Source organism: Salvia hispanica, chromosome 1, assembly GCF_023119035.1.
Source record: "Salvia hispanica cultivar TCC Black 2014 chromosome 1, UniMelb_Shisp_WGS_1.0, whole genome shotgun sequence".
Classification (NCBI taxonomy): domain Eukaryota; kingdom Viridiplantae; phylum Streptophyta; class Magnoliopsida; order Lamiales; family Lamiaceae; genus Salvia; species Salvia hispanica.
In genome coordinates, this window is record NC_062965.1 from 48,056,767 (window position 1) to 48,080,900 (window position 24,134).

Consider the following 24,134-nt stretch of genomic DNA (forward strand, 5'->3'; position numbering starts at 1 on the left):
CTTTGCAAGGTGCTGAATTTCTTTGTATATGCTAGCTATTTCAGTGATTAGATTATCTTTCAAGACCTCAAAATCTTTGGTTAGTCTACTTACTTGAGTTTGTTCCTTTTTTGGTTTCTTAATTCTGTGGAGTATAGTACATTGTAGATCTCTTTGATTTGGTTGTTGGTTCATGTGAGGATGTTGAATTTGCTTCAAAGATGATCTTTTTCCCCAACTATAAAGTGATAAGCATAGGTTTTCTCTTTGGTATCTGGTAGATTGAAGCATTGGAACAAACCATTTAACTCTTGGATGCTGAAAGAGTAGGAAAAGGGTATACTCTTTTGGTTTTTTGTTTGGTGGTGAAGGGGGGGGGGGGAGGAGAAGAGGGGTATAGGGTGAATCCTTTGCACATCACAGCTTTTCTTTTTTAACAATTACAATTAAGACATATTCCAGTTTTGTTGATTAGGCATCTTAATTTTATGCAAGTAATGTTGTGTCCTTAGTTTATAGTACTACATACCAAGGTCTTATATTGATGTCATGTGATGCTTGTGATCTTAATCGGACACTTCACGAAGTGGCAGTTGGAGTGTAGGGTTTTTTTATGTATGTCTGCTCCCTAAACACACTGGCTTTCTCAATGTGATTTTCATATTTTTGTAGTTTTTGTTTTATGCTGCTAACTTTCCGTTCTAGTATAAAGTATATATTAAACATAGGTAAAAGACTTGTAAATAATCCCTTACATTGAACTATGTTGCATACTATAGTTGAAATATACACAACTTTTTCTTGTGAAAAAGAAGGCTGTTATGTTTTGGAATGGACATGACTTCTTGTGTATATATGGGTGTTACAGTGTCAACCTATAGTCACAGGCAATCTTCTTTTGTTTGCAGTTGTTCTGCAATATTCCCCTGTGGTCCCAAGGTTATTTGGTGAGTTTTGTTTTCAGTAAAAGTAGATATGCAACACACTGGTGCAAAGGATACTCAAGTTCGTGAAAGCAACAACCAAAAAGTTCATCCCCAACCAATGGAAGAGGCAACAAATAAGAGTCCTGAAGCTATGGAAGCATTAGTGTCTAGGATATTTACAAACATCTCCTCACTGAAGTCGGCTTACATTCAACTACAAGCTGCTCATACTCCTTATGATCCGGATAAAATTCAAGCTGCCGACAAGCTTGTAATATCAGAGCTAAAGAATCTTTCTGAACTCAAGCATTTCTACAGAGAGCACAACCCCAAGCCTGTCTGTGTCTCTCCACAAGACTCTCGTTTAGCTGCCGAGATTCAAGAACAGCAGAGCCTATTAAAGACATATGAGGTCATGGTGAAAAAGTTTCAGTCTGAAATTCAGAATAAAGATACTGAGATTGTTCAATTGGAGCAGCAGATCCAGGATTCCAGTCAGAAACGAGTAAAACTTGAGAAGAACCTGAAACTTAGGGGCTTGTCTACGAAAGAATCAGAAGGAAGTAGTGGTGAAATGGGACAGATTTCAGTGGATTTATCTCCTGAACTTTTCAGTTCAGCTGTAGAAGCTGCTTTTAGGGCCATTCATGACTTCTCCAAGCCCTTAATCAACATGATGAAAGCAGCTGGGTGGGATCTTGATGCCGCAGCAAATTCCATTGAACCAAACATTGTCTATGCAAAAAGGGCTCACAAAAAATATGCTTTTGAATCTCATATATGCCAGAGAATGTTTATTGGGTTTCAGGATGAGTGTTTTGGTATGAAATCAGATAACCAGGCTGAGACAAAAGAAAGTTTATATCAGGAGTATCTTAGTTTGAGAGAAATGGATCCACTTGATGCTGTGGGACAGAATCCAGATTCAATGTTTGGAAAGTTTTGCCAGAGGAAATACCTTGATGTTGTCCATCAAAAGATGGAAGCATCATTTTTTGGTAACTTAGACCAACGGAACTACATAGTTGGTGGAGGGCATCCAAGGACGGCCTTGTACCAGGCTTTTCTGAAATTAGCTAAAATGATCTGGCTTTTGCACCGGCTGGTGCATTCATTTGATCCTCCAGTTAAGATTTTTCAAGTAAAGAGGGGCAATGAGTTTTCAGAGGTTTATATGGAAAGTGTTGTGAAAGATTTTGTTGTAGAGGATGGCGATGAGAAGCCCAAGGTCGGTCTGATGGTAATGCCAGGATTCTGGATAGGTGGTAGCATCATCCAATCTCAAGTCTACCTAACAGGTATTAAGGTCGCAGAATGACACCTCCTTTCCTTTCTACTACTCCATTATATAGTGACTATATAAGTGTAGATATTTGAGATTCTATGAAAAGAAAAATGACATATTTATGTTTGGTTTAACTATATTGCCAATAGTTCAAAATAGGAGTTTTGAACTTAGGATGTAAGACGAGTAGGGATGTTAATCGGGCCGGCCTATCAGATTTCGCGCCAATCCTACTCGGGTTGCGGGTCAATCAGGTGCGGGCTTGCCAGGTTGTGATTTCTTTCGGGTTGTAAAAGTTCGGCCCTAATCCTAAAAGCTCGGGTTTCGGGCTAGCCCGACGGGTTAATCGGGTTGCTACCGATAAGGTTAAGGCTCGAACAATCCAATAAATCATGATGAAAATTAGTTATATTTATAAAATATAAAATATTTAATTATGATAAATTTGATATATATGCTTAAACTCAATCATAAAATACTAATATTTGTGATATTTCGTGAAATTTTAATGCATATTAAAAATTTAAATATTCTTTTAGTGAGATTAATTTATTTAACAATTATTATATTAATAAAAAATCAATATATAATTTATATATTTACCATAAAATTGAAAGTTATATTTTTTTAGTTATCTATGTCATAAAATTAGTCAACGAAGTGTTGAATTAGGAGTAAAAAATTGAAAAATATAAATTTTAGCGGGTTATCGGGCCAGCCCATCGGGTTTTCGGGTCTGGCCCTATCGGGTTGCGGGTTAATCGTGTGCGGGCTTATCGGGTTTTATTTTTATCGGGCTAGAAATTTTCGACCCTAACCCTATAAATTTAGCGGGCTATTCGGGTCAGCCCACGGGTTGCGGGCTACATTGACATCCCTAAAGACGAGTATAAGAAAAGATTAATTAATAGCCACTATTAAATAATATATATAGTCCCAACAAATTAATCAACCAAATTAAAAATTGTAAAAAACGTTGCCAAGATAATTAATATTATTACTTAGGCTTTGAAAATTGACTAGGATTGGAGCAGCTGTAATACGTGTAGAACTTGTTAGTTAATCAAAGTGATGATTTTCTCCATTTGTCCAGACAATTTGCCACTGATTAATCCGACAATCCTGCTCTCTGCTTCATCTCTATCATTTACAACTTATATTCTATTTGCATATACCATAATCAAAATTCGTGTAACCATAGGAGTTCTTTACATTTTCAGCTTTCCTGATATAGTCTCTTATTTATTTATTTATTTAAATTCACATCAAATTAAAACTGGGCCTTACCATAGAGAAGTAAGTAATTACTAATTACATGAAATTTCATGTATTCCATTTTGTTTCACTATAGATATGCATGCATACATAATTTGTTATTTTTTGTTTTATAATGTAATTAAAAGGTTACTTCCCTTGACCAATTGCTCAAACATGAATTAAGCTTTTTGCTACACGTGCACAATCACTAAAATAATTTAATTTGATCCTATTCCTATGTATATAAGCCATAAAACCTCTTTCATTTCCAAAAAAACAAATACAAACACAAACACGAACATCTCTGCCTCTAAAAACCTCCAAACAATGAGACTCCCTCTCCTTTTCCTCTCCCTCCTCCTACTCGCCCCGGCCTCGGCCCGGCACCCAGCCATCCGCAGGCGGTCCCGGGCCAGGGCCTTCATCGAGCTACAATGCCAAACAACACTATACCCGGACCTATGCACCCGCTACCTCTCATGCCACGTGGCCAACCTCTCGACAACCCCAACTCACCAAAAACTCGCCCAAATCGCACTCAAGGTAACCCTAGACCGGGCCGAGTCGACCAAGGCCTACGTGACCGAGGTGGCCAAGCAACTAGAGCTGAAGAAGGCGAAGCACTACCAAGAGATCAAGGACTGCTTGGATCAGATCAACGACGGTGTTGCGCAGCTGTGGAATTGCATCAAGGAGACGGAGATGATAAAGGAAGATGGGGTGAGCAGAGATTTTCCATGGCATGCTAGCAATGTGAAGACATGGATGAGCGCTGCTCTCACTGATGCAAACATGTGTATCTACGGGTTCTCGGGCCGGGCCATACCCGGGAAGACGAAGGCGGTTATTAAGGCTAGGGTTTTGAATCTTGAGCAGATGACTAGTGTTTCTTTGGCTTTGTTTAATAGGTTTGCTGCAAGATATAAGTCTTCTACTTCTACTCATCATCAACCTTAATTAATTAGGTTTTTAAGTAACTTTTTTCTTGTTAATTTGTTTTGTTGTTACTAATGTAAGGGAAAAAATATGAGTATATGTGAATAGACTTATATATTGAGAGTTTTGAGATATTGATGAAGTTGTGATTTTTCTTTGGTTTTTCTCGGTTTTTTGAAATTTTCATATTTATCATTATTGATTTCAGGAGTGGTTCAATTGAGCGCTATTTTTAAACGTAGAGTTTCAGAACTTATCCATTGGACGTATAAAACATATCAGTTCGAGCAATATATATGTTTGGACAGTTTAGTAGTACTATGAATGGACAACAAAGCCCGGCTCAGTTGATGGACGCTTTCCTTCTAACCAATAGGTGATCAGGGGTTCGAGTCGTCACGAGGGTAGATGGGGAACCATTATTGATCATCTTAAAAAAAAGTCTAGTAGTATAGACTGATCGAGTCATCATGGGGTAGATGAGGAACCATTATTGATTCTCTTAAAAAATATATATGATACTACGGTTTGTTACAATTTGTGCTGCTACCTGATAATTAAATTATGAAATTCTCATTTTAAGATAGTTCTGAAAGGATCCATCTTCTATTAATTTATAACGGTAGAAGTTTACATAATCATATTTTTATTTTTAAATGAAGACATTAATTATGGAATAAGAAAAAGGATAAGTATGGTACTTATTTAAATAGAGGTAGTATAAATTAAATAATTGAAAATTTATACGAGAGGCACACTACTTCTTGGATCTAGCGATCTCCGATTTGATTAATGGAGTAAACTTCAGTCCCAAGGAAATATATTTGTCAATTATTTAAAACACATAATTATGTAGCTAGTACTATTATTTAATATGCCTATTTTTGTATGCTAGGAAACAAAATATTTAAAATTCGTATGATCCTTATACTGAGATAAGATAAAATAGATTGATTTAATCAAGAGACTTTAATTATATGGTATATTAATATTATGATGAGCATATGTATTGAAATTTAATATTTAAGAATTTTAATGATCATACTAGTGATACCACCATAGAGCTGGCATGTAGAAGCTGGAAAATCACTACAATATTATAGGAAGCCACTGTTGTTATTATCAATAGAAATAAAATAATTTCGATATATAGATATATTTTCAAGTAGTGGAAGTGCAATTGTTGTGATGATGGGAAACAAATAATTGGATAGGAGAAATTTTAAATTGGTTGAACCAATGTTTTGATATTTCCGAGCTACAATAATGGAGATAGATAGAGATGGAGGCTCGTGACTCGTGAGCCCACATTTATTTTCCCAAATTGTTACACATTACAATACGTGGAATTGTGCAATATTATTTCAAAATTATCATTCTTCTTTCATTTTGTTATCCTTCACTGAATTTTTTTTTATTTCAATATTAGATTTAATTTTATAAAATTAAATTTAATATTTAGATTTTTAAATATCAATAAATTTTTTAATGAAAACTATTAATTCATGGACACTATAAATATTGATTAAAACTATTAATTTTTGTTATTTAATATAATATTCAATTGAATTGAAGAAGTACAGAAAAATAATATTAATCATGATGGAAAAATAAGAGTTATTCTATTTAGCCTCCGTTCGGTTGTTATAATTGCTTGTGATTAAATATTATGAAGTTGACTAAAAATTTGATCCTACTTAAAATTTTATATAGGAGTATTTTTGTTGAAATTTTCTAGTAAATTTTGATTGTTTTCAAATTAATAAACAAAAATTATATTAGTCTTACATTAGATGCATATTTATTTCAGAATAAATTGTGTTATATAATCTATTTATGATTAAAGCTATTTAAATATTGATTAAAACTAAGGCGTTGTCATACCTTATTGATTACATAGTACTATACACTATCAAATATTGATTATAACTATTAATTTTTGCTATTTAATAATTTTTATAATTAAAAAAATTTATTGATATTTAAAAAATAAAATTTAAAATTTTGTAAAATTAAATCTAATATTGAAATTAAAAAAAAAATTCAGTGAAGGATAACAAAATGGAAGAAGAATGATAATTTTGAAATAATATCAAAGTTAGTACATAACTAAAATAATATCAGATTTAAAATGTTAAAAGTGTAAAAAGACCAAATTGCCCAAACCCCCAAAATAATATCAAAGGGTATTTTCGTACCAAAAAAAGCCAAAAGGACCAATTTCGAGATAAACCCTTAGTCCAGTGAACTACTGGCGATATTTTTAAAGTCCAGGGACTATAGGCGAGATAAACCCATAGTCCAGGGACCATTTGTGTAGTTCACTCATTAGTATAAGTTATAAGATAAGTTCTTGGATTTGTGTTCGCCAGCTTTTAGTGTATGTGTCAAATAGACTGAATAATAGACAATAGTTATACATAAATCTAACTCATTGGGTGATTAGTTCCTACTCAGATTGCAGACTAATCAGGTGCAAGCTAATCAGATAGTAATTTTATTCAGGCCAGTCCATGAGTTGTGAACTACGCTGACATCCGTAATAAAAAATTTAGCATAATTTTTACTTTAAAATTTTACATTATGCCAACATTTAAAATGGGACAAAACAAACATCAGAATATGACATTAGAAAACGGAAGGAGTAAGACATTTGGTTTTTTCAAGAGAGTTGTTTTTTATATTAAAAAACAAAAACATAGTACTATCTAAAAGCATCACTTTCATCAAAGTGCCATAAAATACTCCTCTAGCTAACATGGCTATTGTCATATGATATCATTTTGCATAAGAATAGCATTGCAATCTGCGATATATATATATATATATATATATATATATATATATATATATATATATATATATATATATATATATATATATATATATATATATATATATATATATATATATATATATATATAGGATTGTGATCAACACAGAACTAATCTTAAATGCAGAACACAGAACTACATGAAAATAATTTATTGTAGGAGACCATTAAGGTCATTGTTCTTTCATTATTAGTTCAATATAGTAATCTGTTTCTTACAATAACCTTATGATCTTTTATAATGATTTTAAAATGCAATTTTTCTAAGTGTATATTTAGTGTATTTTAGTGTATATAATAACCTTATGATCTTTTATAATGATTTTTGGATTTGTTTTTTAGTGTATTTTAAAATGCAAATTTCCTATAATGAATTAAAAATGATCTTATAATAACCTTATGATCTTTTATAATGATCTATTTTATTTTGTTCAGTGTTCTACATTTAAAGGGGGTTCTGCTTTTAACGCTACCCTATATATATATATATATATATATGAAATCTTATATATGCAATATATATATGATATCACTGAAATCTTATAAGTAAAAATTTTAAAACTAACTACACACCTAATTTACAAAAAACGTGTCATTGTATATGTGTATAGATATATGATATTTTTTTCAAATTTCTATGAATATGAGAATTATCCAAGATGATTTATACACCAGATTATTAGCCTTCTCGAAAAGATACAATTAAAATTGAAAAAACAGTAGGAAAGATATCCGAAATAAATTAGAGAATCTTTTTTTTTTAGTTTTCCGCTACAAGTTTGTCCCCTGCTTCGAACAAACATTTAAGGCTAATTTTTTAGTCAAATTCAATTTGAATTTTGAAAACATTTATTCTACTATTTCAACGGCCGACTGTGACATGGTATTAAATATTAATCCCAAATTGCATTGGACATGGGAATTCTCGTATATGTGGACAAAATGTATAAGTATGGAGTATTTATTAAATTTTGCATTCAAATTATTTCAAGGGAAAAAGAGATAACTACAATTACTAAATCACAATATTTCGACATTATTGCACATTCGACACAAATTTTGGACCATTTCAAATAAATTAAACCACAGTTTATAGCATTTATTTTTCTGGACGAGATACGACCTGGATTTAAACATTCATCCGATGTTATTAATGCTCAAATTTGATGTAGAAATTTTGAAATCCATCGTCTAAGTTTTTGCTTATTAAGTTCTCCCTCCGTCGCTATTAGGCTCTCATTTCTTGATGGTACGGGTTTTAAAGTGGGTGGATAAAATTATTGAAATATGAGTCCTACTTTTATATATATTAATTTTAAAAGAAATGTAAGTGAGATGAGTTAGTGGAATGTGTTATGTGAGATGCTATTAACATTTATGGTAAAAGTGAACCGAGACTCTTAAGTCGACAGACTAAAATAGAAAAACGAGACTCCTATTCGCGGATGGAGGGAGTATGTTATTAATTTTTTATTGGATGTTATAAATTGTACTCTCCTGTCCCACGTCCCAAATAAGTTGAGTCGTATTTCTTTTGGAGTGTCTATTTTCTTTTTTGACAAAAACAAACATCTATTCATTGTTACTTTATTTCATCACTCCTATCAATTCAACATAATTTTTTAATCTCCCTATCCATAAATTTTACCCCAACTTAATTGGGATGGGGGAGTTGTTCAATACACCAAAAAAATCTAACTTCGTCAAATAGATCCCTAACATTTCACGTTTTTACATTTTAGTCCATTTGTGAATAAATGTTCCTATGCAATTTTACTATATATATGGAAGGTCATACATTTCACTTACTCATTTTTATCATATTTCATTAACTAACATATATAAGTAAAACTCATATACTTTTTTTTCATCAAGTTTTCTTAAAACTCGTGTAAAAAAGAAATAAAATACTTTATGGATAAATAGAGGATGTATTTTCATATGAAACAGTTTGAAAAGAAAACACACTAAAACATTAAGACAATGAAAGTGCATAAACTTATCCCTAGCCTTATATCAGATGACTTCTTCAATATGATTTGAATTCTGAGTATAGATTTTCTACAAAAGTTTAAAAATGTTGTAGAATAATGTGAGTAGTATTTGTTCAAAGTTGTATATGTAATAAATTTGTTTTCCAAAAAGAGTGAATTGTAAAATAACATAGAGCTAGGAATTAAATATAAGTAAATAATTTAAAGAATTGAGAAGGTATATTTAAGAAAGACTAAAATAAATATGCAAATTTAGAGGAAAATTTAGTATGGATACAAATTTTTGAGGATGGACATTTTCCCCACTAAAGGGCAAAGGGCATGTGGCACCTACACTACAGGTTTTTTTTTGGCAAAAACATAATTTCATGTATGATTTGCATAAAGATCTATTTTATCAATTTACCCATTTTTTCTATTTTCTTTTCTCATGTTTATTTAAAAATAGAAACATCACTTTTTTTTATTTTTTTCCTCTCTCATATTTTATTCTTTTCACTGAACTTATGAAAAAAAACCACTATATAAAATTTCGGTAAAAAAAAACTCCAATTCGAAGAGGAGGAGGTAGTAGCAATTATTGAAAAAAAGAAAATGATAAAAGTGGGTTGGTCAGATTCTCAGATAGTAATTGACATTTGAAAAAGGGATTCTCTAATATACTCCATGAATCAGCTCAATTCCAAAATTCAGTAGAAAAAAAAGGCATTACAAATGTTAAAGGCTGCAGAAAGCCATGTGACTACTACCGGCTACCGGTCTTCCCGGTTACCACAAATTCAAATTTTGCCAAAACAGCACAAAAGAGAGAGAGGGACACACACTAACACAGTGAGACCCATCTTGAACAGAAACAAGATAGAGATAGAGCTCTGCAACTCCATTGTTTGACACCAAAAAAGAAGCAAACTTTTTATACAAGTGGACTTGGAAAAATTCCCAATTGATAAAGAAGCAAACTTTACTCACTATTTGGTTTGGCAAAGAGGATAGAGCTTATAGCTTTCTTCCAAACCAACTTTCCCACTACACATTTTGCTTGGAAGCTCAAAAATGGCTCTCCTCCCCCTTTTCACACTCTTCCTCACACTGCTCCTCCTTCCATTCAACTCTCTCTCTCAGCCCTCACCAACCACTCTCTCTGTTCTCATGGCCATCAAATCCTCACTAGACCCTCAAGGCCTCATTCTGTCATCATGGTCACCCAATGCTACCGACCCATGCAATGCATCTTTTGTAGGGCTTGCCTGCAATGAGTATGGTGAAGTTGTCAACATCACCTTGCAAGGAAGAGGGCTGTCTGGAAAAATCCCACCTGAGATTGGCCAACTCAAGAGCTTGAGTGGCTTGTACCTGCACTTCAACAAGCTTCATGGGGTTGTACCTGCTGAGCTTGCTAACTTGACCAACCTCTCAGATCTGTACCTCAATGTCAATAATCTCTTTGGTGACATTCCTCCTCAGATTGGTGACATGCCTAATCTTCAAGGTCAGTTCTTTTTTTCTTTTTTGGGGGTTTAGTTTTCTTCCTCATTACCTGTAAAACCATATGTGAAACTAGATAAGTGAAAAAGCATCCATTTTGCATGCATCACCTTTCAATTTGGTTAGATGAGGGATTGAGCTTGGAAGAAAGATGGAATCTTTGTTTCTATAAAATAGGATGCTTCTGTTTTTGACTTGTAATGGACCTAAATGGTGGTGAGTGGAAACATGTTTTAATCAGAAGTTGTTGACCATTTGCACCTAGAAAGCTAAGGGTTGTGTAACTTTTCTTGCATCCTAGCAATAGATTTGTGCTATTCTCTGGAAATAAAAACATTAGCCATTTAACAAACATGAAGTAGGAGGGAGTGACGAAGGATGAAGAGGTTTGTGAATTTACTCATTCATGGTAAACCTCTACTGTTTGCAGTGTTGCAGCTCTGTTATAACAATTTAACGGGAAATATTCCCACACAGCTTGGCTCTCTGAAGAAACTTAGTGTTCTTGCTCTACAGTCCAACCAGTTAAGTGGTGCAATCCCTGCCAGTTTGGGGAATTTGATGATGTTAAATAGGTTGGACTTGAGCTTCAATCGTCTCTTTGGATCGATTCCAGTGAAATTGGCTGTTCTACCATTGCTCAAAGTTCTTGACATTCGAAACAATACTCTCTCCGGCAATGTACCTCTAGGTAGCGAACCATTCCCTTGTGTCGTTATCCTTTTTGTTTTCGAATACATGATGTTATATGTTTTCTTGGTGTACAAATCTCAGAATTGAAGAGACTGGATGAAGGTTTCCAGTATGCAAACAATGCAGAACTGTGTGGGATCACTTTTCCTTCTCTTGGAATCTGCAGTGCTTCTGCTCAAGATACCAATAGTCCGAAGCCTTTTGGAGCTGCCACGAGTCATCTGCCTGCGAAAGACATTCCAGAATCGGCCAATGTCCAGCACAATGGAGGGCAACAGTCAAGGAAATCTCAATCTGCAGCTGTAGTTGGATTGGTTTGTCTCATTGTTGCCGTGACTGTGGCAGGGCTGTTCTCATTTTCATGGTATCGCAGGCAGAAGCAGAGAATCGGGAGTGCATTTGATTCTAATGATGCTCGTTTGAGCACTGACCAGACAAAGGAGGCTTGCAGGAGAAGTGCCTCGCCTCTCATCAGCCTGGAGTACTCAAACGGTTGGGATCCTCTAGCTAAGCGCCAAGATGTGAGCAGTTTTTCACAGGAGGTGCTCGAGAGCTATATGTTCAACTTGGATGAAGTTGAGTCCGCGACACAGTACTTCTCGGAGATGAACCTGTTGGGGAAGAGCAGCTTCTCAGCCATCTACAAGGGGACACTGAGGGATGGATCCACAGTTGCAATCAAGTGTATCTCGAAGATAAGCTGCAAGTCTGATGAAGCCGACTTTCTCAAAGGACTGAAGCTGCTCACCTCTTTGAAACATGAGAACCTCTTGAGGTTGAGAGGCTTCTGCTGCTCCAAGGGCAGAGGAGAGTGCTTCCTCGTGTATGACTTCGTCTCGAATGGGAACTTGCTGCATTACCTTGATGCAAGTGCAGGGAAAGCTCTTGACTGGCCAACCAGGAAATACATAATCAAAGGAATTGCCAAAGGTCAGCCAGTTTACCTTGATTCCTTGAACTTATTTCTTGCTATATCTGCATACCATGCTTCAATTAATCATCGAGTATTATGTAGTTGAATGTTGAAGATGATATTGTTGAAATCTGCAGGCATCGAGTACTTGCACAAGAGCCAGAGTAGCAAACCTACATTGGTGCACAGCAACATATCAGCTGAGAAGGTGCTGATCGACCAACACTACAACCCGTTACTCTCGGACTCTGGCATTCACAAGCTGTTAGCAGACGACATTGTGTTCTCGACTCTAAAGGGTAGTGCTGCAATGGGGTATCTTGCTCCAGAATACACCACTACGGGGCGGTTCACTGAGAAGAGTGACGTATATGCCTTTGGGATGATCATATTCCAAATTCTGTCCGGAAAAAGTAGAATCACGCAGCTGAACTGCCATGGAGCAGAGATCTCAAGATTTGAAGACTTCATCGATGCAAATCTCGCAGGGAAGTTTAAAGAGTCCGAGGCGGCCAGGCTTGGGGAAGTCGCTCTTCTCTGCACTCACGAATCTCCCAACCAAAGGCCCGACATTGGAGCCGTGATGCAAGAGCTAAACAACATCCCTTCGAGCTCTTGCTGACCGACCTAGTAATCTACTAATTTCGACTCAGCGGCTGAGTCTGCAACTGCTTGTGTTGTGTCTCACATGAGATGTATGATATCTAAGCAAAATTAGTTACTTGCATCACTGATCTTACTTTTTTACTTATCTTACTCTTGTAAGATTAGCTAATGCAAAGATTATTCTGCAGTTAGTTGCTTCCTAATTGTGAATCAGATATCATCATAAGTCTAATTTTGATTCAAGTTGCAAGAATTGAGGTATTTCAATAAAAGAGGACAGTTTCTGACAGTGTAGGATGTGAGGCACATGACTTAGGTAGTGGGATAGGTTATGTTTTAAACAATGAAAAAGGATGGAATCCAAGGTTATCAAAGAAGTGTCTCTGCATTCTTGTCTTTGATTCTTGTGAATGTTGTTTGTCCTGTTATATATTTTACTCCAGGCACACTTACCATTGCTTTTAGGATAAAAAACAGAGAAACACTGCAGATTTTCTGACAAGATGCATCTCACCCCAATAAGAAATCCCAACCAACATATGGCTACAGTAACTAGATTCTCTTGAATTTGCTAATGTTCATATAATAACATGCCAATTTATAAATAAAGCTCAATTTGGGACTATTTGGAATCACATTTTGAAGCAATGTCCAATGCTGGCTAGAATATTGGAGAGAGCAGCATTGGTTGTAAACATTTATTTTTTGACACCAGATTCTTAATTGAATAAAAAATAAAGTAGAGAGAATTGTCTTTTCAATTGTTAAAAATGTTAATTAGAGTAGAACATCCTAACAAAAATGTCACTTTAACTGAGACAGATGACTCGTATTTTGTCCCGCGAACTAGAAACTTACAGATGAATTGGGCTCCGATTTCGTATACTAAGGGCATTAGTAGTATGATCGTGACTCGGTCTGGATGGCCAAGTATCATTAACTGGACGAGGCCCTTTCGTTTTCTTTTTGCACCATCCAAAGAAAAAGGAATATTGTATGTAAGAACAGTTCAATTTACAACATGCCACTTTCAAACTTTGAGATGATAATACTCAACATCTTGTGCATTTACTACAATTAAAATCAACCTCAACTTTGAACGTTTTGTTGAACTTTCAGTTCTAACATATTCTTTTCAAATGTTGAACTTTAACGAACTAAATGAGAAAACAGTTTGGCATTCGATAATTACTAAGCGTGACAAATTTAGTCGAAACAACAAAATAGTTGACAACAACAACAGGACTTAAAAAAGTGCCACATCTTGTTCACCAAACTAAGGTTCTATATCCAGTTACGGATGCACGAACTAAGTACAAGGGCTAGAGCCAAACCAAGTATAAAGTGAGACCATAAATACATGGTTCGTGACGATAACAGATACAAAACCCAAACAGCATAGCATGCATCTCCACATTAGATAACATAGTAGTAGATAGATAGATAGATAGATAGATAGATAGATAGAGGAGACTTCACTCCACAGGGACAATTCTTCTGGAGGTATCACGAGAAGATGGCTGAGGATATTCGCCCTCGTTTCCATAATACTCGAGAGATGGGAAAGGCCACCCACCCCAACCACCAAAATCCTCCCATCCACCTTTGTTAGCACCTGCATTAATCAATACCCAACTTTGAGAAAACTGGCTTTACATTTTAATCCATAGGTTTTACTCCCAAGTGCTTGCACTTTCTTCTTTATAGAAAAGGAGAAACTTAAGCTGCATACACTTAAACCGCAAACTTTCTTCCCCCCTTCCATTTTTTAATACAATTTTGAAAAAAACAAAAACACCCAATTCATGGTGCAAGAAGGATTCATTAACAAGTATTGGATTGTTACTAGCCCCCGCTCCCACCTTACACATTTATATACACACCTTAAAATTCAGTTGTATCTTATCATCACTCCAAATTCTCAATCTCATACTACAATAGACCTTTACTTAGATGATCATGAAATGTAAAAAAATCAATCTATAGTCACATCACAACAAGAGTTTGTTTAGTAACCTGAGGTCCCTTAAACTATCATACTGCGCTGAATCAATCTGGTATTCACAGTTCAGAATGTGAACCAATTCTAACCAAGAGTATAAAACAAAATATATGCACAAACAATTTGAGTAGTGTACCCGCATTCTCAAGTAGACCGAAGCCATCGCTCCATCCAGATAAAACATTCTCAGCATTAGTCTTCCAATTTTCTTGAAAACCAGCAAGCTCATCTAAGAATGACATGGAACAAAATGTTAAGAGCAGCCTTACTAAACATAAACTTGCATCTAGACATTGTGGGAACAAACCAAACCTTCTTCTAAATTGTGTAACGTTTGCAATGAATCAACTCTGCCATCCTTAGATTGTTTGGTCGTAACAGAATGCCCCTTCATATACACAAAACACGAATTGTGAGACTAATGTGCTTTATTGGACGTTTCACAAAGGGTAGAAGAAGACATGGACTCCAGTAAGTAGATTACCTTATCATGTATCCCTTTAGAAATGGTATGCAGTGATTCACCAACCAGCCGATCATCTTCTTTCATTTCCATCAGAAACACCTTTTGATCCGACATTAAAAAAAGTAACTTAGCCCGCTTGTGTCAACATAAGATCCCAAATCCTCAACATGAAAAACCACTCACCCCATCTCCCCCAGACCTTCTCCCAACAGAGGAGGTGTAGTATATCCCATCGGGACCACCATACGCGACCCTCTGGAAGCTAAAACTCTGATAGTCTGGAACCCAGAGTCCGACATTCACCAAGTAATAGACACATAAACAAAACAAGATATAACTACAACTTGTCGAATGCTGATCACTACTATCCTTCCCTATACAAACACCATTTCCTACTCTAACCATTCAACACCATGATTAAATTTAACAATGCAATCAAGATCAACTACACATAAGTTCCTCAAACAAAGCAGTCATATATTATAATTTACAATTGATTCCAAATGTATGACAAAGTAGAGGTGAGAACATTATATACCTGATGGGGATTCATCTGAATTCTTAACAGATAGGTTTTGTTTAGGCAAACTTTTAGCATCACTGATGCCATCATCATCAGGGTTCAGCTCTTCAATGGAAATTTGCTTGCGGGGACCCGAATTATTACCAAAATTGCTGGTGAAAAATGGATCAACAAACGGGTGCGTCCCACCAAACAAGCCACCGAAAGGCTGAGTGAAAAACGGGTGATCAAAAGGATCTTTCCCTCCAAAAAACGACATTTTGTGTGCAATTCTCCAAATACCCTGTGATTGTGAGGTGGTTAGATTGAAATAACATGGAAAAAATGACGTCTTTCTCTGTATGTGTGTGTGTTCATGAATTACCTGCAAAATATGATCAAAATTTAGAATTTTTCCTGTATTGTGTCAGTCTATAGGCTGGACAGAATGTGAAATTAGAGAAGAAAAAACTTTTAGCAGAGATTTCACAACAAATTTATTACCTTTATCTAGCGACAGACGAATTATGAGAGTAGAGATGAGCAAAGTAGTACTTGCACTAGGCTATAAAGCATATCGTAGAAACTTCTCGAAAAGCAAAGAAAAATAATTACAAAATAAAATAAAATAACGATTATATAATTATAGAGAAAAGCAAGTTTAAAATTAAATAAAAATATTTTAAAAATTGTAGATACTTACAAATAACTAATAGAATTTCAAAAATACGGCAAACTAACAATATAAATTAAGATACTAGTACTAACGAAAAGTGAAATTGTAGAAAAATAAATTGTAAATTAGTAGTAGTATAATGAAAAGTAAAATTGTAAAAATACAATTGATAATATTAATAAGCACACTCAGTTACGGTATAAAAATAACTATTGAATCGATCCATTGCAAAATGGAGAAAGAAATACTGATACTGTATGTAGAAAAAATAAGAAAAGAATTTATATAAATTATTCTATACATATCGTAATCCAATATCACGAAACTTTTAAAAAGTTAGGTTTTTCCCATGAATTTTAAAATTGGCAAATAATATCACGAATTTTATCCCGAGTTTGTTTTTTACCACGAATGAAAAAATTACCACAATTATATTATGATACAGTTTTTTTTTCATAATTTCTAGACAACAATTTTGAGAGCTTCAAATTTTTCAATCTTTGAAGATAATTTTCTTGAAGCACTCCCTCCAAAATTGTTCTTTAATCTATCAAAATAACATGAATTTTTCATTCATGGGAAAAAACAAATTATAGGTAAAATTCGTGATATTATTTGTCAATTTTAAAGTTCATGAAAAACATACAACCTTTTGAAAATTTCATGATAATAGACGTCAATTTCCCATCTATATATACATTCTCAAAATTAAATACTCCATCAATCGTTTTGTTGATTCCCACACACTTGAGTAATGTTATATATCAAATTTTTAAATTACATTCTTAACATTAAATAAAATCATGTACTTTATTTTTATACAAACAAAATATGTTAGACAAATGTATCTCTCTAACAACTAGTGTTACTCCTTTTTTATTCTGTTTATTCATATAAAAATCGACTCATAATATTTTAAACACGCACAATCTTCCTAAAATAACAATTCACGACACTTTTGTGTGTATAAATTCTATACGCAAAATGAAAATTGAAGGAAATTTTGGAATATGAGGATTTGTGGATCCACACTAACAACATGACTAATCTCATCTGTTACGCATGAGTTTATTACCATTAGAATTACAATACCTGCATCCGTTACCAGCTATAAATAAGAAATACATATTCCCATAACAATATATGTATAAGATGGAAAACAAAAATACAGAGAAAGGGAAAGTGTGTGTAACTGGTGGAAATGGATATGTTGGATCCTGGCTGGTTATGAGACTTCTTCAACATGGCTATTATGTCAACACAACTGTTAGATCTAATACAGGTTTGTTTCATTTTCAATTTTTAGATTTTTTTTCTCTTCCACGCACCATTTAATTAGATATTTTTGATTCGAGTGTAAACTGTAAATCAATATTATTAAAAATATCGATAGAGAAAAACAATTGTTGAGTGAGTATTTATTTTGAGTGTGACAATGTAACTCAAAATAATTAATATGCTTCAAAAAAATTATCTATTTTTTCCCCTTCATGCAAGCTTACATAGGAGTTGAACCACCGATCAAGTAATTAACATGTTTATATTATATGAAAATGATCAATGTAAAATTTGATCTCAATATAAAATTCAGACCAAATTCTGACCATAAGATTTGACAATCTAATGGTCAATAATTAAACAAAACACGGAGGGTCAATGTAAAGTATATTTAGGCCATATTCGGGTTTGAGGACATGTTAAGATCATTTTATGTCATCCTTACTATAATTAGGGGTGGGTCGATACGATATATCGTATCGAAAACGTTGTATCGTGTATCGTATTGAAAATATCGATATGAAAGAATTTCATATCGTTATCGTATCGAAAGTTTCCATATATCGAACTTTCGATATAAAAAAATTTCCATATCGTTATTGTATCGATATTTCGATATATCGTACCGAAATTCGATATATCGTTAAATATCGATATATATCGAAAATATCGATATATCGAAAATATCGATATATCGAAAATTTTCGATATATATCGTATTTTTGATATAAAACGATATATCGCGATATAAGGAAATTCATATCGTTATCGTATCGAATACTTACGATACGATATCATATCTTATCGAAAATTATGATATATCGAAAATTCGATAATTTTTCGATATTTTTCAATACGATACGAGCGATATATCATTTTTTCGGTATTTTTCTCCAGCCCTAACTATAATGACCTAAATAAAAGCTAACAATGACTTAAAAATGACTTTCGTATGCTTACTTCTGCATTTTTGTATTAAGAATGTGTTTTAATATGTCGTGTCGACATTAAAATAACAATGTCAACACAATGTATTAAAATATCGTTGACATTTCAATGTTATCGTGTTGACATTTTAATACACCGCATTGATGAACTTGCCGAATTAGCAACTTAATAAAGTTAGCAACAGATCACGTCTCCATAAACAATAAACCACTTTTATCTTACAAAATTATAGTATAATTTTTCTTTCACTTAATTAATTGATATATATCCATGCAAACACAAACACAAACACAAACACATACTAGAGCTAGGGTTTCTCAAAGATCTATCAAGCTCAGCAGAAAGGCTCAGAATATTCGAGGCCGATCTCAACCACCCCGACACTTTCCGAGCCGCCATCTCCGGCTGCATCGGCGTCTTCCTCGTCGCTCATCAAATGCCCACCGACACAACCACAACCACAACCAACTCCGGCGAAACCTCCACCACTTCCACCCTCGCCATTCTTCAAGCCTGCCTCGACTCCAAAACAGTCAAACGAGCCGTCTACACTTCCTCCGCAGTCGCAGCCATCTTCTCCACCAAAATCTCCACCACAATCGACGAGGATTCCTGGTCCGACCTCGACCTCGTGCACAAATCTCCGCCCCCGGTGGCTGCCTACGCGGCAGCCAAGACCTTGACGGAAAAAGCCGCGTTAGAATTCGGAGAGAAACACGGGCTCGAAGTAGTCACTCTGCTTCCCACTTACATACATGGCCCCTTCATCGGCCCCCGCTGCCCTGCTTCTGTCTACACGCTCGTGTCTATGCTACTCGGTTAGTTTTTATTTCGTTCGTCACACTGCAAAAAACAACAAATTTACTTACGGTAATTCCTATTTTTTAGTTGGTAAACAGAGTTAATATTGGTAATTTTTTTAGCTGTGGACTACGGGCATTCTGTCAGAAATTCGTCGGTAACTACCGAGGGATTGACCAAATCCAACCCGTTTTTTTATTGTAGTTTCAGGCACACACTATAAAAAAAAAGAAAAAGAAAAAAAATTGCAAAAAATTGGTTTGAGAAAAGAAAAGGAAAATTTTATAGTATCATATAAACATAGTTTTAACTTTTAAGTTTGATTAATGTGTTGTACTAATTTCAAAATGTGTTAAACATATTATGTGATTATTTTGTGTACGAGTGTTACTTTTAGTATGCATATAATTATTCGACTGTAAGAAAATATATAGTCGCGATAACGCATTTACCAACATTTTTTTTCTGGGTTCGCCTCTGTGGTTGCAGGGAATGCTGACTCGTACAAGTACTTAGCGGGTTCGGTTGATGTGGTGCACGTGGATGATGTTGCGAGCGCGCAAATTTTCCTTTTTGAGTCGGGTGTTGCGAAAGGGAGGTATATTTGTTCGGCCGTCGGAACCACCATTGATGAATTGCATCAGTTGCTTTGTAGCAGATATCCTAACTATCAAATTGCGCCTCCTGATTGGTTAGTTAGTATTTTCTTTTAAATTTTAATTTGTGTTTTTCTTATGATTAAATTTTGCATTGCTTTTTGGTAGTTCTATGGGGAGAACATATGAGATTTCGTCACAGAAGCTTCTGGAAGCAGGTTTTAAGTACAAGTATGGACTGGAAGAAATGTATGATGGAGCTATTGAGAGTTGCAAAAAGCTTGGACTTTTTTAGTTTGGCAATACAAAATTAATGTGTACAACATTTATAAGATTTAAGTGGTATTAATTCTATATTAAATAAAGTTTATTCTGTTACGAAACTCGTCAAAGATTATTTAAGTATATTATATACTACCTCGTTTAAGTCAACTATATTTCTGCGGAAAAAAAACTTTTAAATGTTAGTAGTTGCCGATTAGTTTTTGGTTCTCTTCACCCGCTACAACATTTGATAATCTATACAAGTCCTTAAGAAATAAAAAAACTTTTGAAACGACATAAATTTTAGTGTGCAATTCGTAGAATAAGAGAGAATAAAGTATGAAAAATGAGGAAAAAAAAAGGTAAAGGAAGAGAAAGAATGATCTAGAAAAAGTATTGAACGTAATATTAGTAAATTGTAGGGTCAATTTCCTAAAATAGAAAGTTTAGAAAGTTATCATTTTTAAGGAACAAACGAAAGTAGAAATAGTTTCTAATTTTAAAGGATGGAGGTAGTACTCTCTCTGATCATCATTAGGAGTCTCAGTTTACCATTTTAATTTGTCCACCATTAGGAGTCCTAGTTTATTTTTACTGTAAATGATAGGTAGACCTCATATTCCATTAATTCATTTCACTTAATACATTTTATCACTAATAGTGTATAAAAATGGATCTCATATTCTATTACTATCTTTTTTCACTCATTTTTCTCTATAGGAGTATTTCTTAAAATTTGGGTAAAAATCAAATGACTTCCAATGGGGAAGAAGGGAATACTTAGACTTTTGATTAGTTTATTTTACAATGATCAGCTGTCCTTCCCCAGTTAGAAGGAGACTTTTGATTACTTAATTTTACAATGATTAGCTGTCCTTCCCCAGTTATAAGGAGTACTTTGAATTGGTCATGGTGTTGTTATTTTACACTGTGTTTGACTTTAACTAAATAAGGTGCTTAGTTTTAAAGATATTGAAATAATCAGATCATTAAATAGAATAATTTGGTCTAAAAATTAAAACTCACTATCATAATCAATCATACATAAGAGCTTTTTAAATTCTATGCCAAAAGCAGCAACATCCCCACAGAATTATTACACCAACCTATAAAAATGCATGAAGAGAAATACAAATAAATCAAACGAGTGACATTCATGTAATACGTGGTTTGCAAGCTATTACACGAAAACAGAATTATAGAAGACCAAGTTGTTTGTATGATTTGATTGCTCCATCGTACATTTCTTGAATCCCATTTTCGAACTTGAATCCACTTTCAAGGAGCTTTTGACTTGACAATACCGGGAATTTAACACGTATCAAATTCTCAAACTCACTGCAAAAAATCAACTCAATTTATATAAATAATGACATGAAGTATACATTAAATTTTTTAATAATCTAGAACGTCAAGAACTTACTCTGTGGATGGTAGCGGATATTGGGGGTAATTAATCGATAAAAATTCATGCAATTCCTCAATAGTAATGTCAACATTTGAACAAATGTATCTCCCCTTTGCTTCAGGATACTCAAACAAATGAATATGAGCTCTTACGACATCGTCTACGTGAACCACACTGGTCTGAACAAGTCGTTGGTAACATTTCTTGTCCCCTTCAAATGTTTGAAAATTAATACTGCAAACTCATATGTTGTACAAACTACAAATTATGATCTGGACAGTTAAAAAATATCAACAGATGACAAAATAGTAGCAACAGAAAATGTCAACACAGCATCAGCCGTTGACACGGTGTTGACATTTTCTGTTGCTACTATTTGTCATCTGTTGACGTTTAGAGTTTGCATTTAATTATATTCCATACTATTTAGTTATCTTAAGCAACCGAACACCCCTCGCACGATTCTTAAACATAGCACATATTCGACCGCAAATTTTTCCAGTCGATCCCTTCAAAAATTGCTTGTAAATTCCCAAAATTCTGATCAGAGTAACGAATGAAATAAAATATTCCATCCGTTCAACAAGAATATGCACTTTCTAATTTTGAAAAGTCTTTTCTCTCTAAAGACTTTACTAATTTTACATTAAAACTCATGCCGAACTCAAAGTGCATATTCTTTGGGGACGGAGGGAGTAAACTCGAAGCGACCATACCTCGGATAAGTGCCATGAAAATGGAGACGGAATCCGGGACATAAGGACAAATAAAAGGACCATGAATCCAAGAAGGAAGAAGCGCCACCACATCCAATCCATGCCTCTCTCCAAACTCCAAAACCTTCTTCTCCACCAACGTCTTTGTCACCATGTACGCCCCCCCAAACACCCCTAGCCCCCTCAGAAACTCCACGTCCGTCCACGACCCCTCATCCACGACATCGCGCCCCCCGGCCTCCTCGTTGAACACGGCCGTGGCGACGCTCGAGCAGTACACCACGCGCCTCACGGTCTTGGCGTCCACGCACGCGCGCAGAATCCCCACGGCTCCGTTCACAACTCTGTCTATCTTCACGCGCTCCGCTTCTCTCTCCTCGAAGTCCAGCGGGTGCGCCACGTGGAACACGCCCGCGCACCCCTCGATCGCCGCGCCGAAGCTCTCGGGCCGGTCGAGGTCCGCGTCGAATATCGAGAGCCGCTCGGGTGCACCCTCGAGACTCGTGAGGTAGTTGAGGTCCCTTTTCCGCTCTGTCAAGTCAGAAAAAAATGTTATTGATGAGACTATTTTTCGTGGATGGAAGAAATATTAATTTACCTGGATGGATTCTAGTAGTTGTGTTGACATGATAACCATGTTGAAGAAGCCTTTTGACCATCCAAGAACCAAGAAAACCAGTTCCACCAGTCACACACACTTTGCCTTTGTTGTTTGTCACTCCCATCTCTCTCTCTCTCTGTGTGTATATAACTATGAATGTACAATCTGATGTATATTATATATTTACTACTCCACTATTGAGTATGTGGTTTATATTTGAGGTGAGAATATCTACTATTGAAGATGTGGTTTTCATTGGTATGGCTTCATGCGTTGCACGACTAAGGTTAACATTAAATAACAAATAAAATATGCTAATTATCTTTATAATTAAAAAAATATTTTTAATTTATAAATAAGTAAGATCACTTCTTACAGACTGGTTGAAAATGATTCAGATCTAATTGACTTGTTCATGGCTTAGAAGAGTAGAGGCACTGATATCTTTTCATGGACAGAAAATATGATAACAATATTTTTCAGCCCAATCGAGAAATCCTTTAAATATGATGTAAAATGGATCTTGTTCTATCTTTATTAGAGTTTTATATATGAAAAATACGAATTAAAAATATTCTTGTTAACTATCATTCATGGTAGTATTACAAATATGCATAGTACAAAATTATATATTAACTAAAATAAAAGTTTTATGACTAGATTTCGGTGTACCAAATGATATATACGCATCAAGTTCAGTTTAAAGGTAAAATCTCATGCCTGTAAATTTATGTGTAACAAGAAGTACGACGGAGAATTTATTTTGATAGAAATTAAATTTCTATTTTGAATTCGGAATCGAATTATTTTATGTGTGTTTTTCAGATGAACTTTAATAGGAGTACAATAATTTTACATAAAATACCAATAGTAAAAAAAGGTAGGAGTACTACTATTTTGATAGGTCCACCTATGTAACCACTATAATAAAATTGTGCCCAAACCCAAATGTACCTTTCTTTTGTTCAT

The 24,134-nt window shown here is 34.6% G+C and overlaps 6 protein-coding genes across 7 annotated transcripts; 4 read left to right on the forward strand and 2 right to left on the reverse strand.

Annotated features, from left to right (window-relative positions):
- The first annotated feature begins 880 nt into the window (after positions 1–880).
- On the forward strand, positions 881–2,248 carry LOC125208447 (protein GRAVITROPIC IN THE LIGHT 1-like). The gene has a single exon (XM_048108068.1). It carries the CDS (start codon positions 955–957, stop codon positions 2,221–2,223), a length of 1,269 nt encoding a protein of 422 aa, XP_047964025.1. The 5' UTR covers positions 881–954; the 3' UTR covers positions 2,224–2,248.
- A 1,482-nt stretch (positions 2,249–3,730) lies between these two features.
- On the forward strand, positions 3,731–4,525 carry LOC125202416 (pectinesterase inhibitor 11-like). Its single transcript, XM_048100811.1, has one exon. It carries the CDS (start codon positions 3,775–3,777, stop codon positions 4,402–4,404), a length of 630 nt encoding a protein of 209 aa, XP_047956768.1. The 5' UTR covers positions 3,731–3,774; the 3' UTR covers positions 4,405–4,525.
- Positions 4,526–10,024: 5,499 nt separating this feature from the next.
- LOC125200558 (LRR receptor kinase SERK2-like) lies at positions 10,025–13,157 on the forward strand. The gene is made up of 4 exons (XM_048098207.1): positions 10,025–10,699; positions 11,126–11,386; positions 11,470–12,318; positions 12,439–13,157. The coding sequence occupies exons 1-4, from the start codon at positions 10,264–10,266 to the stop codon at positions 12,921–12,923; spliced, it is 2,031 nt and encodes a 676-aa protein (XP_047954164.1). The 5' UTR covers positions 10,025–10,263; the 3' UTR covers positions 12,924–13,157.
- Positions 13,158–14,069: 912 nt separating this feature from the next.
- LOC125200559 lies at positions 14,070–16,468 on the reverse strand. 2 transcript variants are annotated; one of them, XM_048098208.1, is made up of 7 exons: positions 16,382–16,468; positions 15,914–16,181; positions 15,559–15,653; positions 15,394–15,474; positions 15,222–15,297; positions 15,046–15,138; positions 14,070–14,522 (listed from the first exon to the last, which is right to left on the reverse strand). In XM_048098208.1, the coding sequence occupies exons 2-7, from the start codon at positions 16,155–16,157 to the stop codon at positions 14,383–14,385; spliced, it is 729 nt and encodes a 242-aa protein (XP_047954165.1). In that variant the 5' UTR covers positions 16,158–16,181; positions 16,382–16,468; the 3' UTR covers positions 14,070–14,382. The 2 variants fall into 2 exon arrangements, with proteins under 2 accessions (XP_047954165.1, XP_047954166.1); XM_048098209.1 differs by lacking the exon at positions 16,382–16,468 and adding an exon at positions 16,263–16,377.
- Positions 16,469–17,705: 1,237 nt separating this feature from the next.
- Positions 17,706–20,554, forward strand: LOC125199171 (protein BRI1-5 ENHANCED 1-like). Its single transcript, XM_048097289.1, has 4 exons — positions 17,706–17,835; positions 19,085–19,597; positions 20,070–20,271; positions 20,345–20,554. The coding sequence occupies exons 1-4, from the start codon at positions 17,706–17,708 to the stop codon at positions 20,469–20,471; spliced, it is 972 nt and encodes a 323-aa protein (XP_047953246.1). The 3' UTR covers positions 20,472–20,554.
- An 875-nt stretch (positions 20,555–21,429) lies between these two features.
- LOC125216080 (vestitone reductase-like) lies at positions 21,430–23,323 on the reverse strand. Its single transcript, XM_048117702.1, has 4 exons — positions 23,163–23,323; positions 22,565–23,095; positions 21,864–22,059; positions 21,430–21,778 (listed from the first exon to the last, which is right to left on the reverse strand). The coding sequence occupies exons 1-4, from the start codon at positions 23,287–23,289 to the stop codon at positions 21,637–21,639; spliced, it is 996 nt and encodes a 331-aa protein (XP_047973659.1). The 5' UTR covers positions 23,290–23,323; the 3' UTR covers positions 21,430–21,636.
- Between the last annotated feature and the right edge of the window lie 811 nt (positions 23,324–24,134).

Excerpts from the sequence above, each read along its gene's own strand:
- LOC125199171 (XM_048097289.1), top strand. The coding sequence starts at position 17,706 with ATGGAAAACAAAAATACAGAGAAAGGGAAAGTGTGTGTAACTGGTGGA. Across the intron at positions 17,836-19,084 it reads AACTGTTAGATCTAATACAG|AGCTAGGGTTTCTCAAAGAT; the intron begins GTTTGTTTCATT and ends AACACATACTAG. Across the intron at positions 20,272-20,344 it reads CAAATTGCGCCTCCTGATTG|TTCTATGGGGAGAACATATG; the intron begins GTTAGTTAGTAT and ends GCTTTTTGGTAG.
- LOC125216080 (XM_048117702.1), bottom strand. The coding sequence starts at position 23,289 with ATGGGAGTGACAAACAACAAAGGCAAAGTGTGTGTGACTGGTGGAACT. Across the intron at positions 23,096-23,162 it reads AACTACTAGAATCCATCCAG|AGCGGAAAAGGGACCTCAAC; the intron begins GTAAATTAATAT and ends CTGACTTGACAG. Across the intron at positions 21,779-21,863 it reads TATCCGCTACCATCCACAGA|TGAGTTTGAGAATTTGATAC; the intron begins GTAAGTTCTTGA and ends GATTTTTTGCAG.
- LOC125200558 (XM_048098207.1), top strand. The coding sequence starts at position 10,264 with ATGGCTCTCCTCCCCCTTTTCACACTCTTCCTCACACTGCTCCTCCTT. Across the intron at positions 10,700-11,125 it reads TGACATGCCTAATCTTCAAG|TGTTGCAGCTCTGTTATAAC; the intron begins GTCAGTTCTTTT and ends TACTGTTTGCAG. Across the intron at positions 12,319-12,438 it reads AATCAAAGGAATTGCCAAAG|GCATCGAGTACTTGCACAAG; the intron begins GTCAGCCAGTTT and ends TGAAATCTGCAG.
- LOC125202416 (XM_048100811.1), top strand. The coding sequence starts at position 3,775 with ATGAGACTCCCTCTCCTTTTCCTCTCCCTCCTCCTACTCGCCCCGGCC.
- LOC125200559 (XM_048098208.1), bottom strand. The coding sequence starts at position 16,157 with ATGTCGTTTTTTGGAGGGAAAGATCCTTTTGATCACCCGTTTTTCACT. Across the intron at positions 15,298-15,393 it reads CTAAAGGGATACATGATAAG|GGGCATTCTGTTACGACCAA; the intron begins GTAATCTACTTA and ends GTGTATATGAAG. Across the intron at positions 14,523-15,045 it reads CGGTCTACTTGAGAATGCGG|GTGCTAACAAAGGTGGATGG; the intron begins GTACACTACTCA and ends TGATTAATGCAG.
- LOC125208447 (XM_048108068.1), top strand. The coding sequence starts at position 955 with ATGCAACACACTGGTGCAAAGGATACTCAAGTTCGTGAAAGCAACAAC.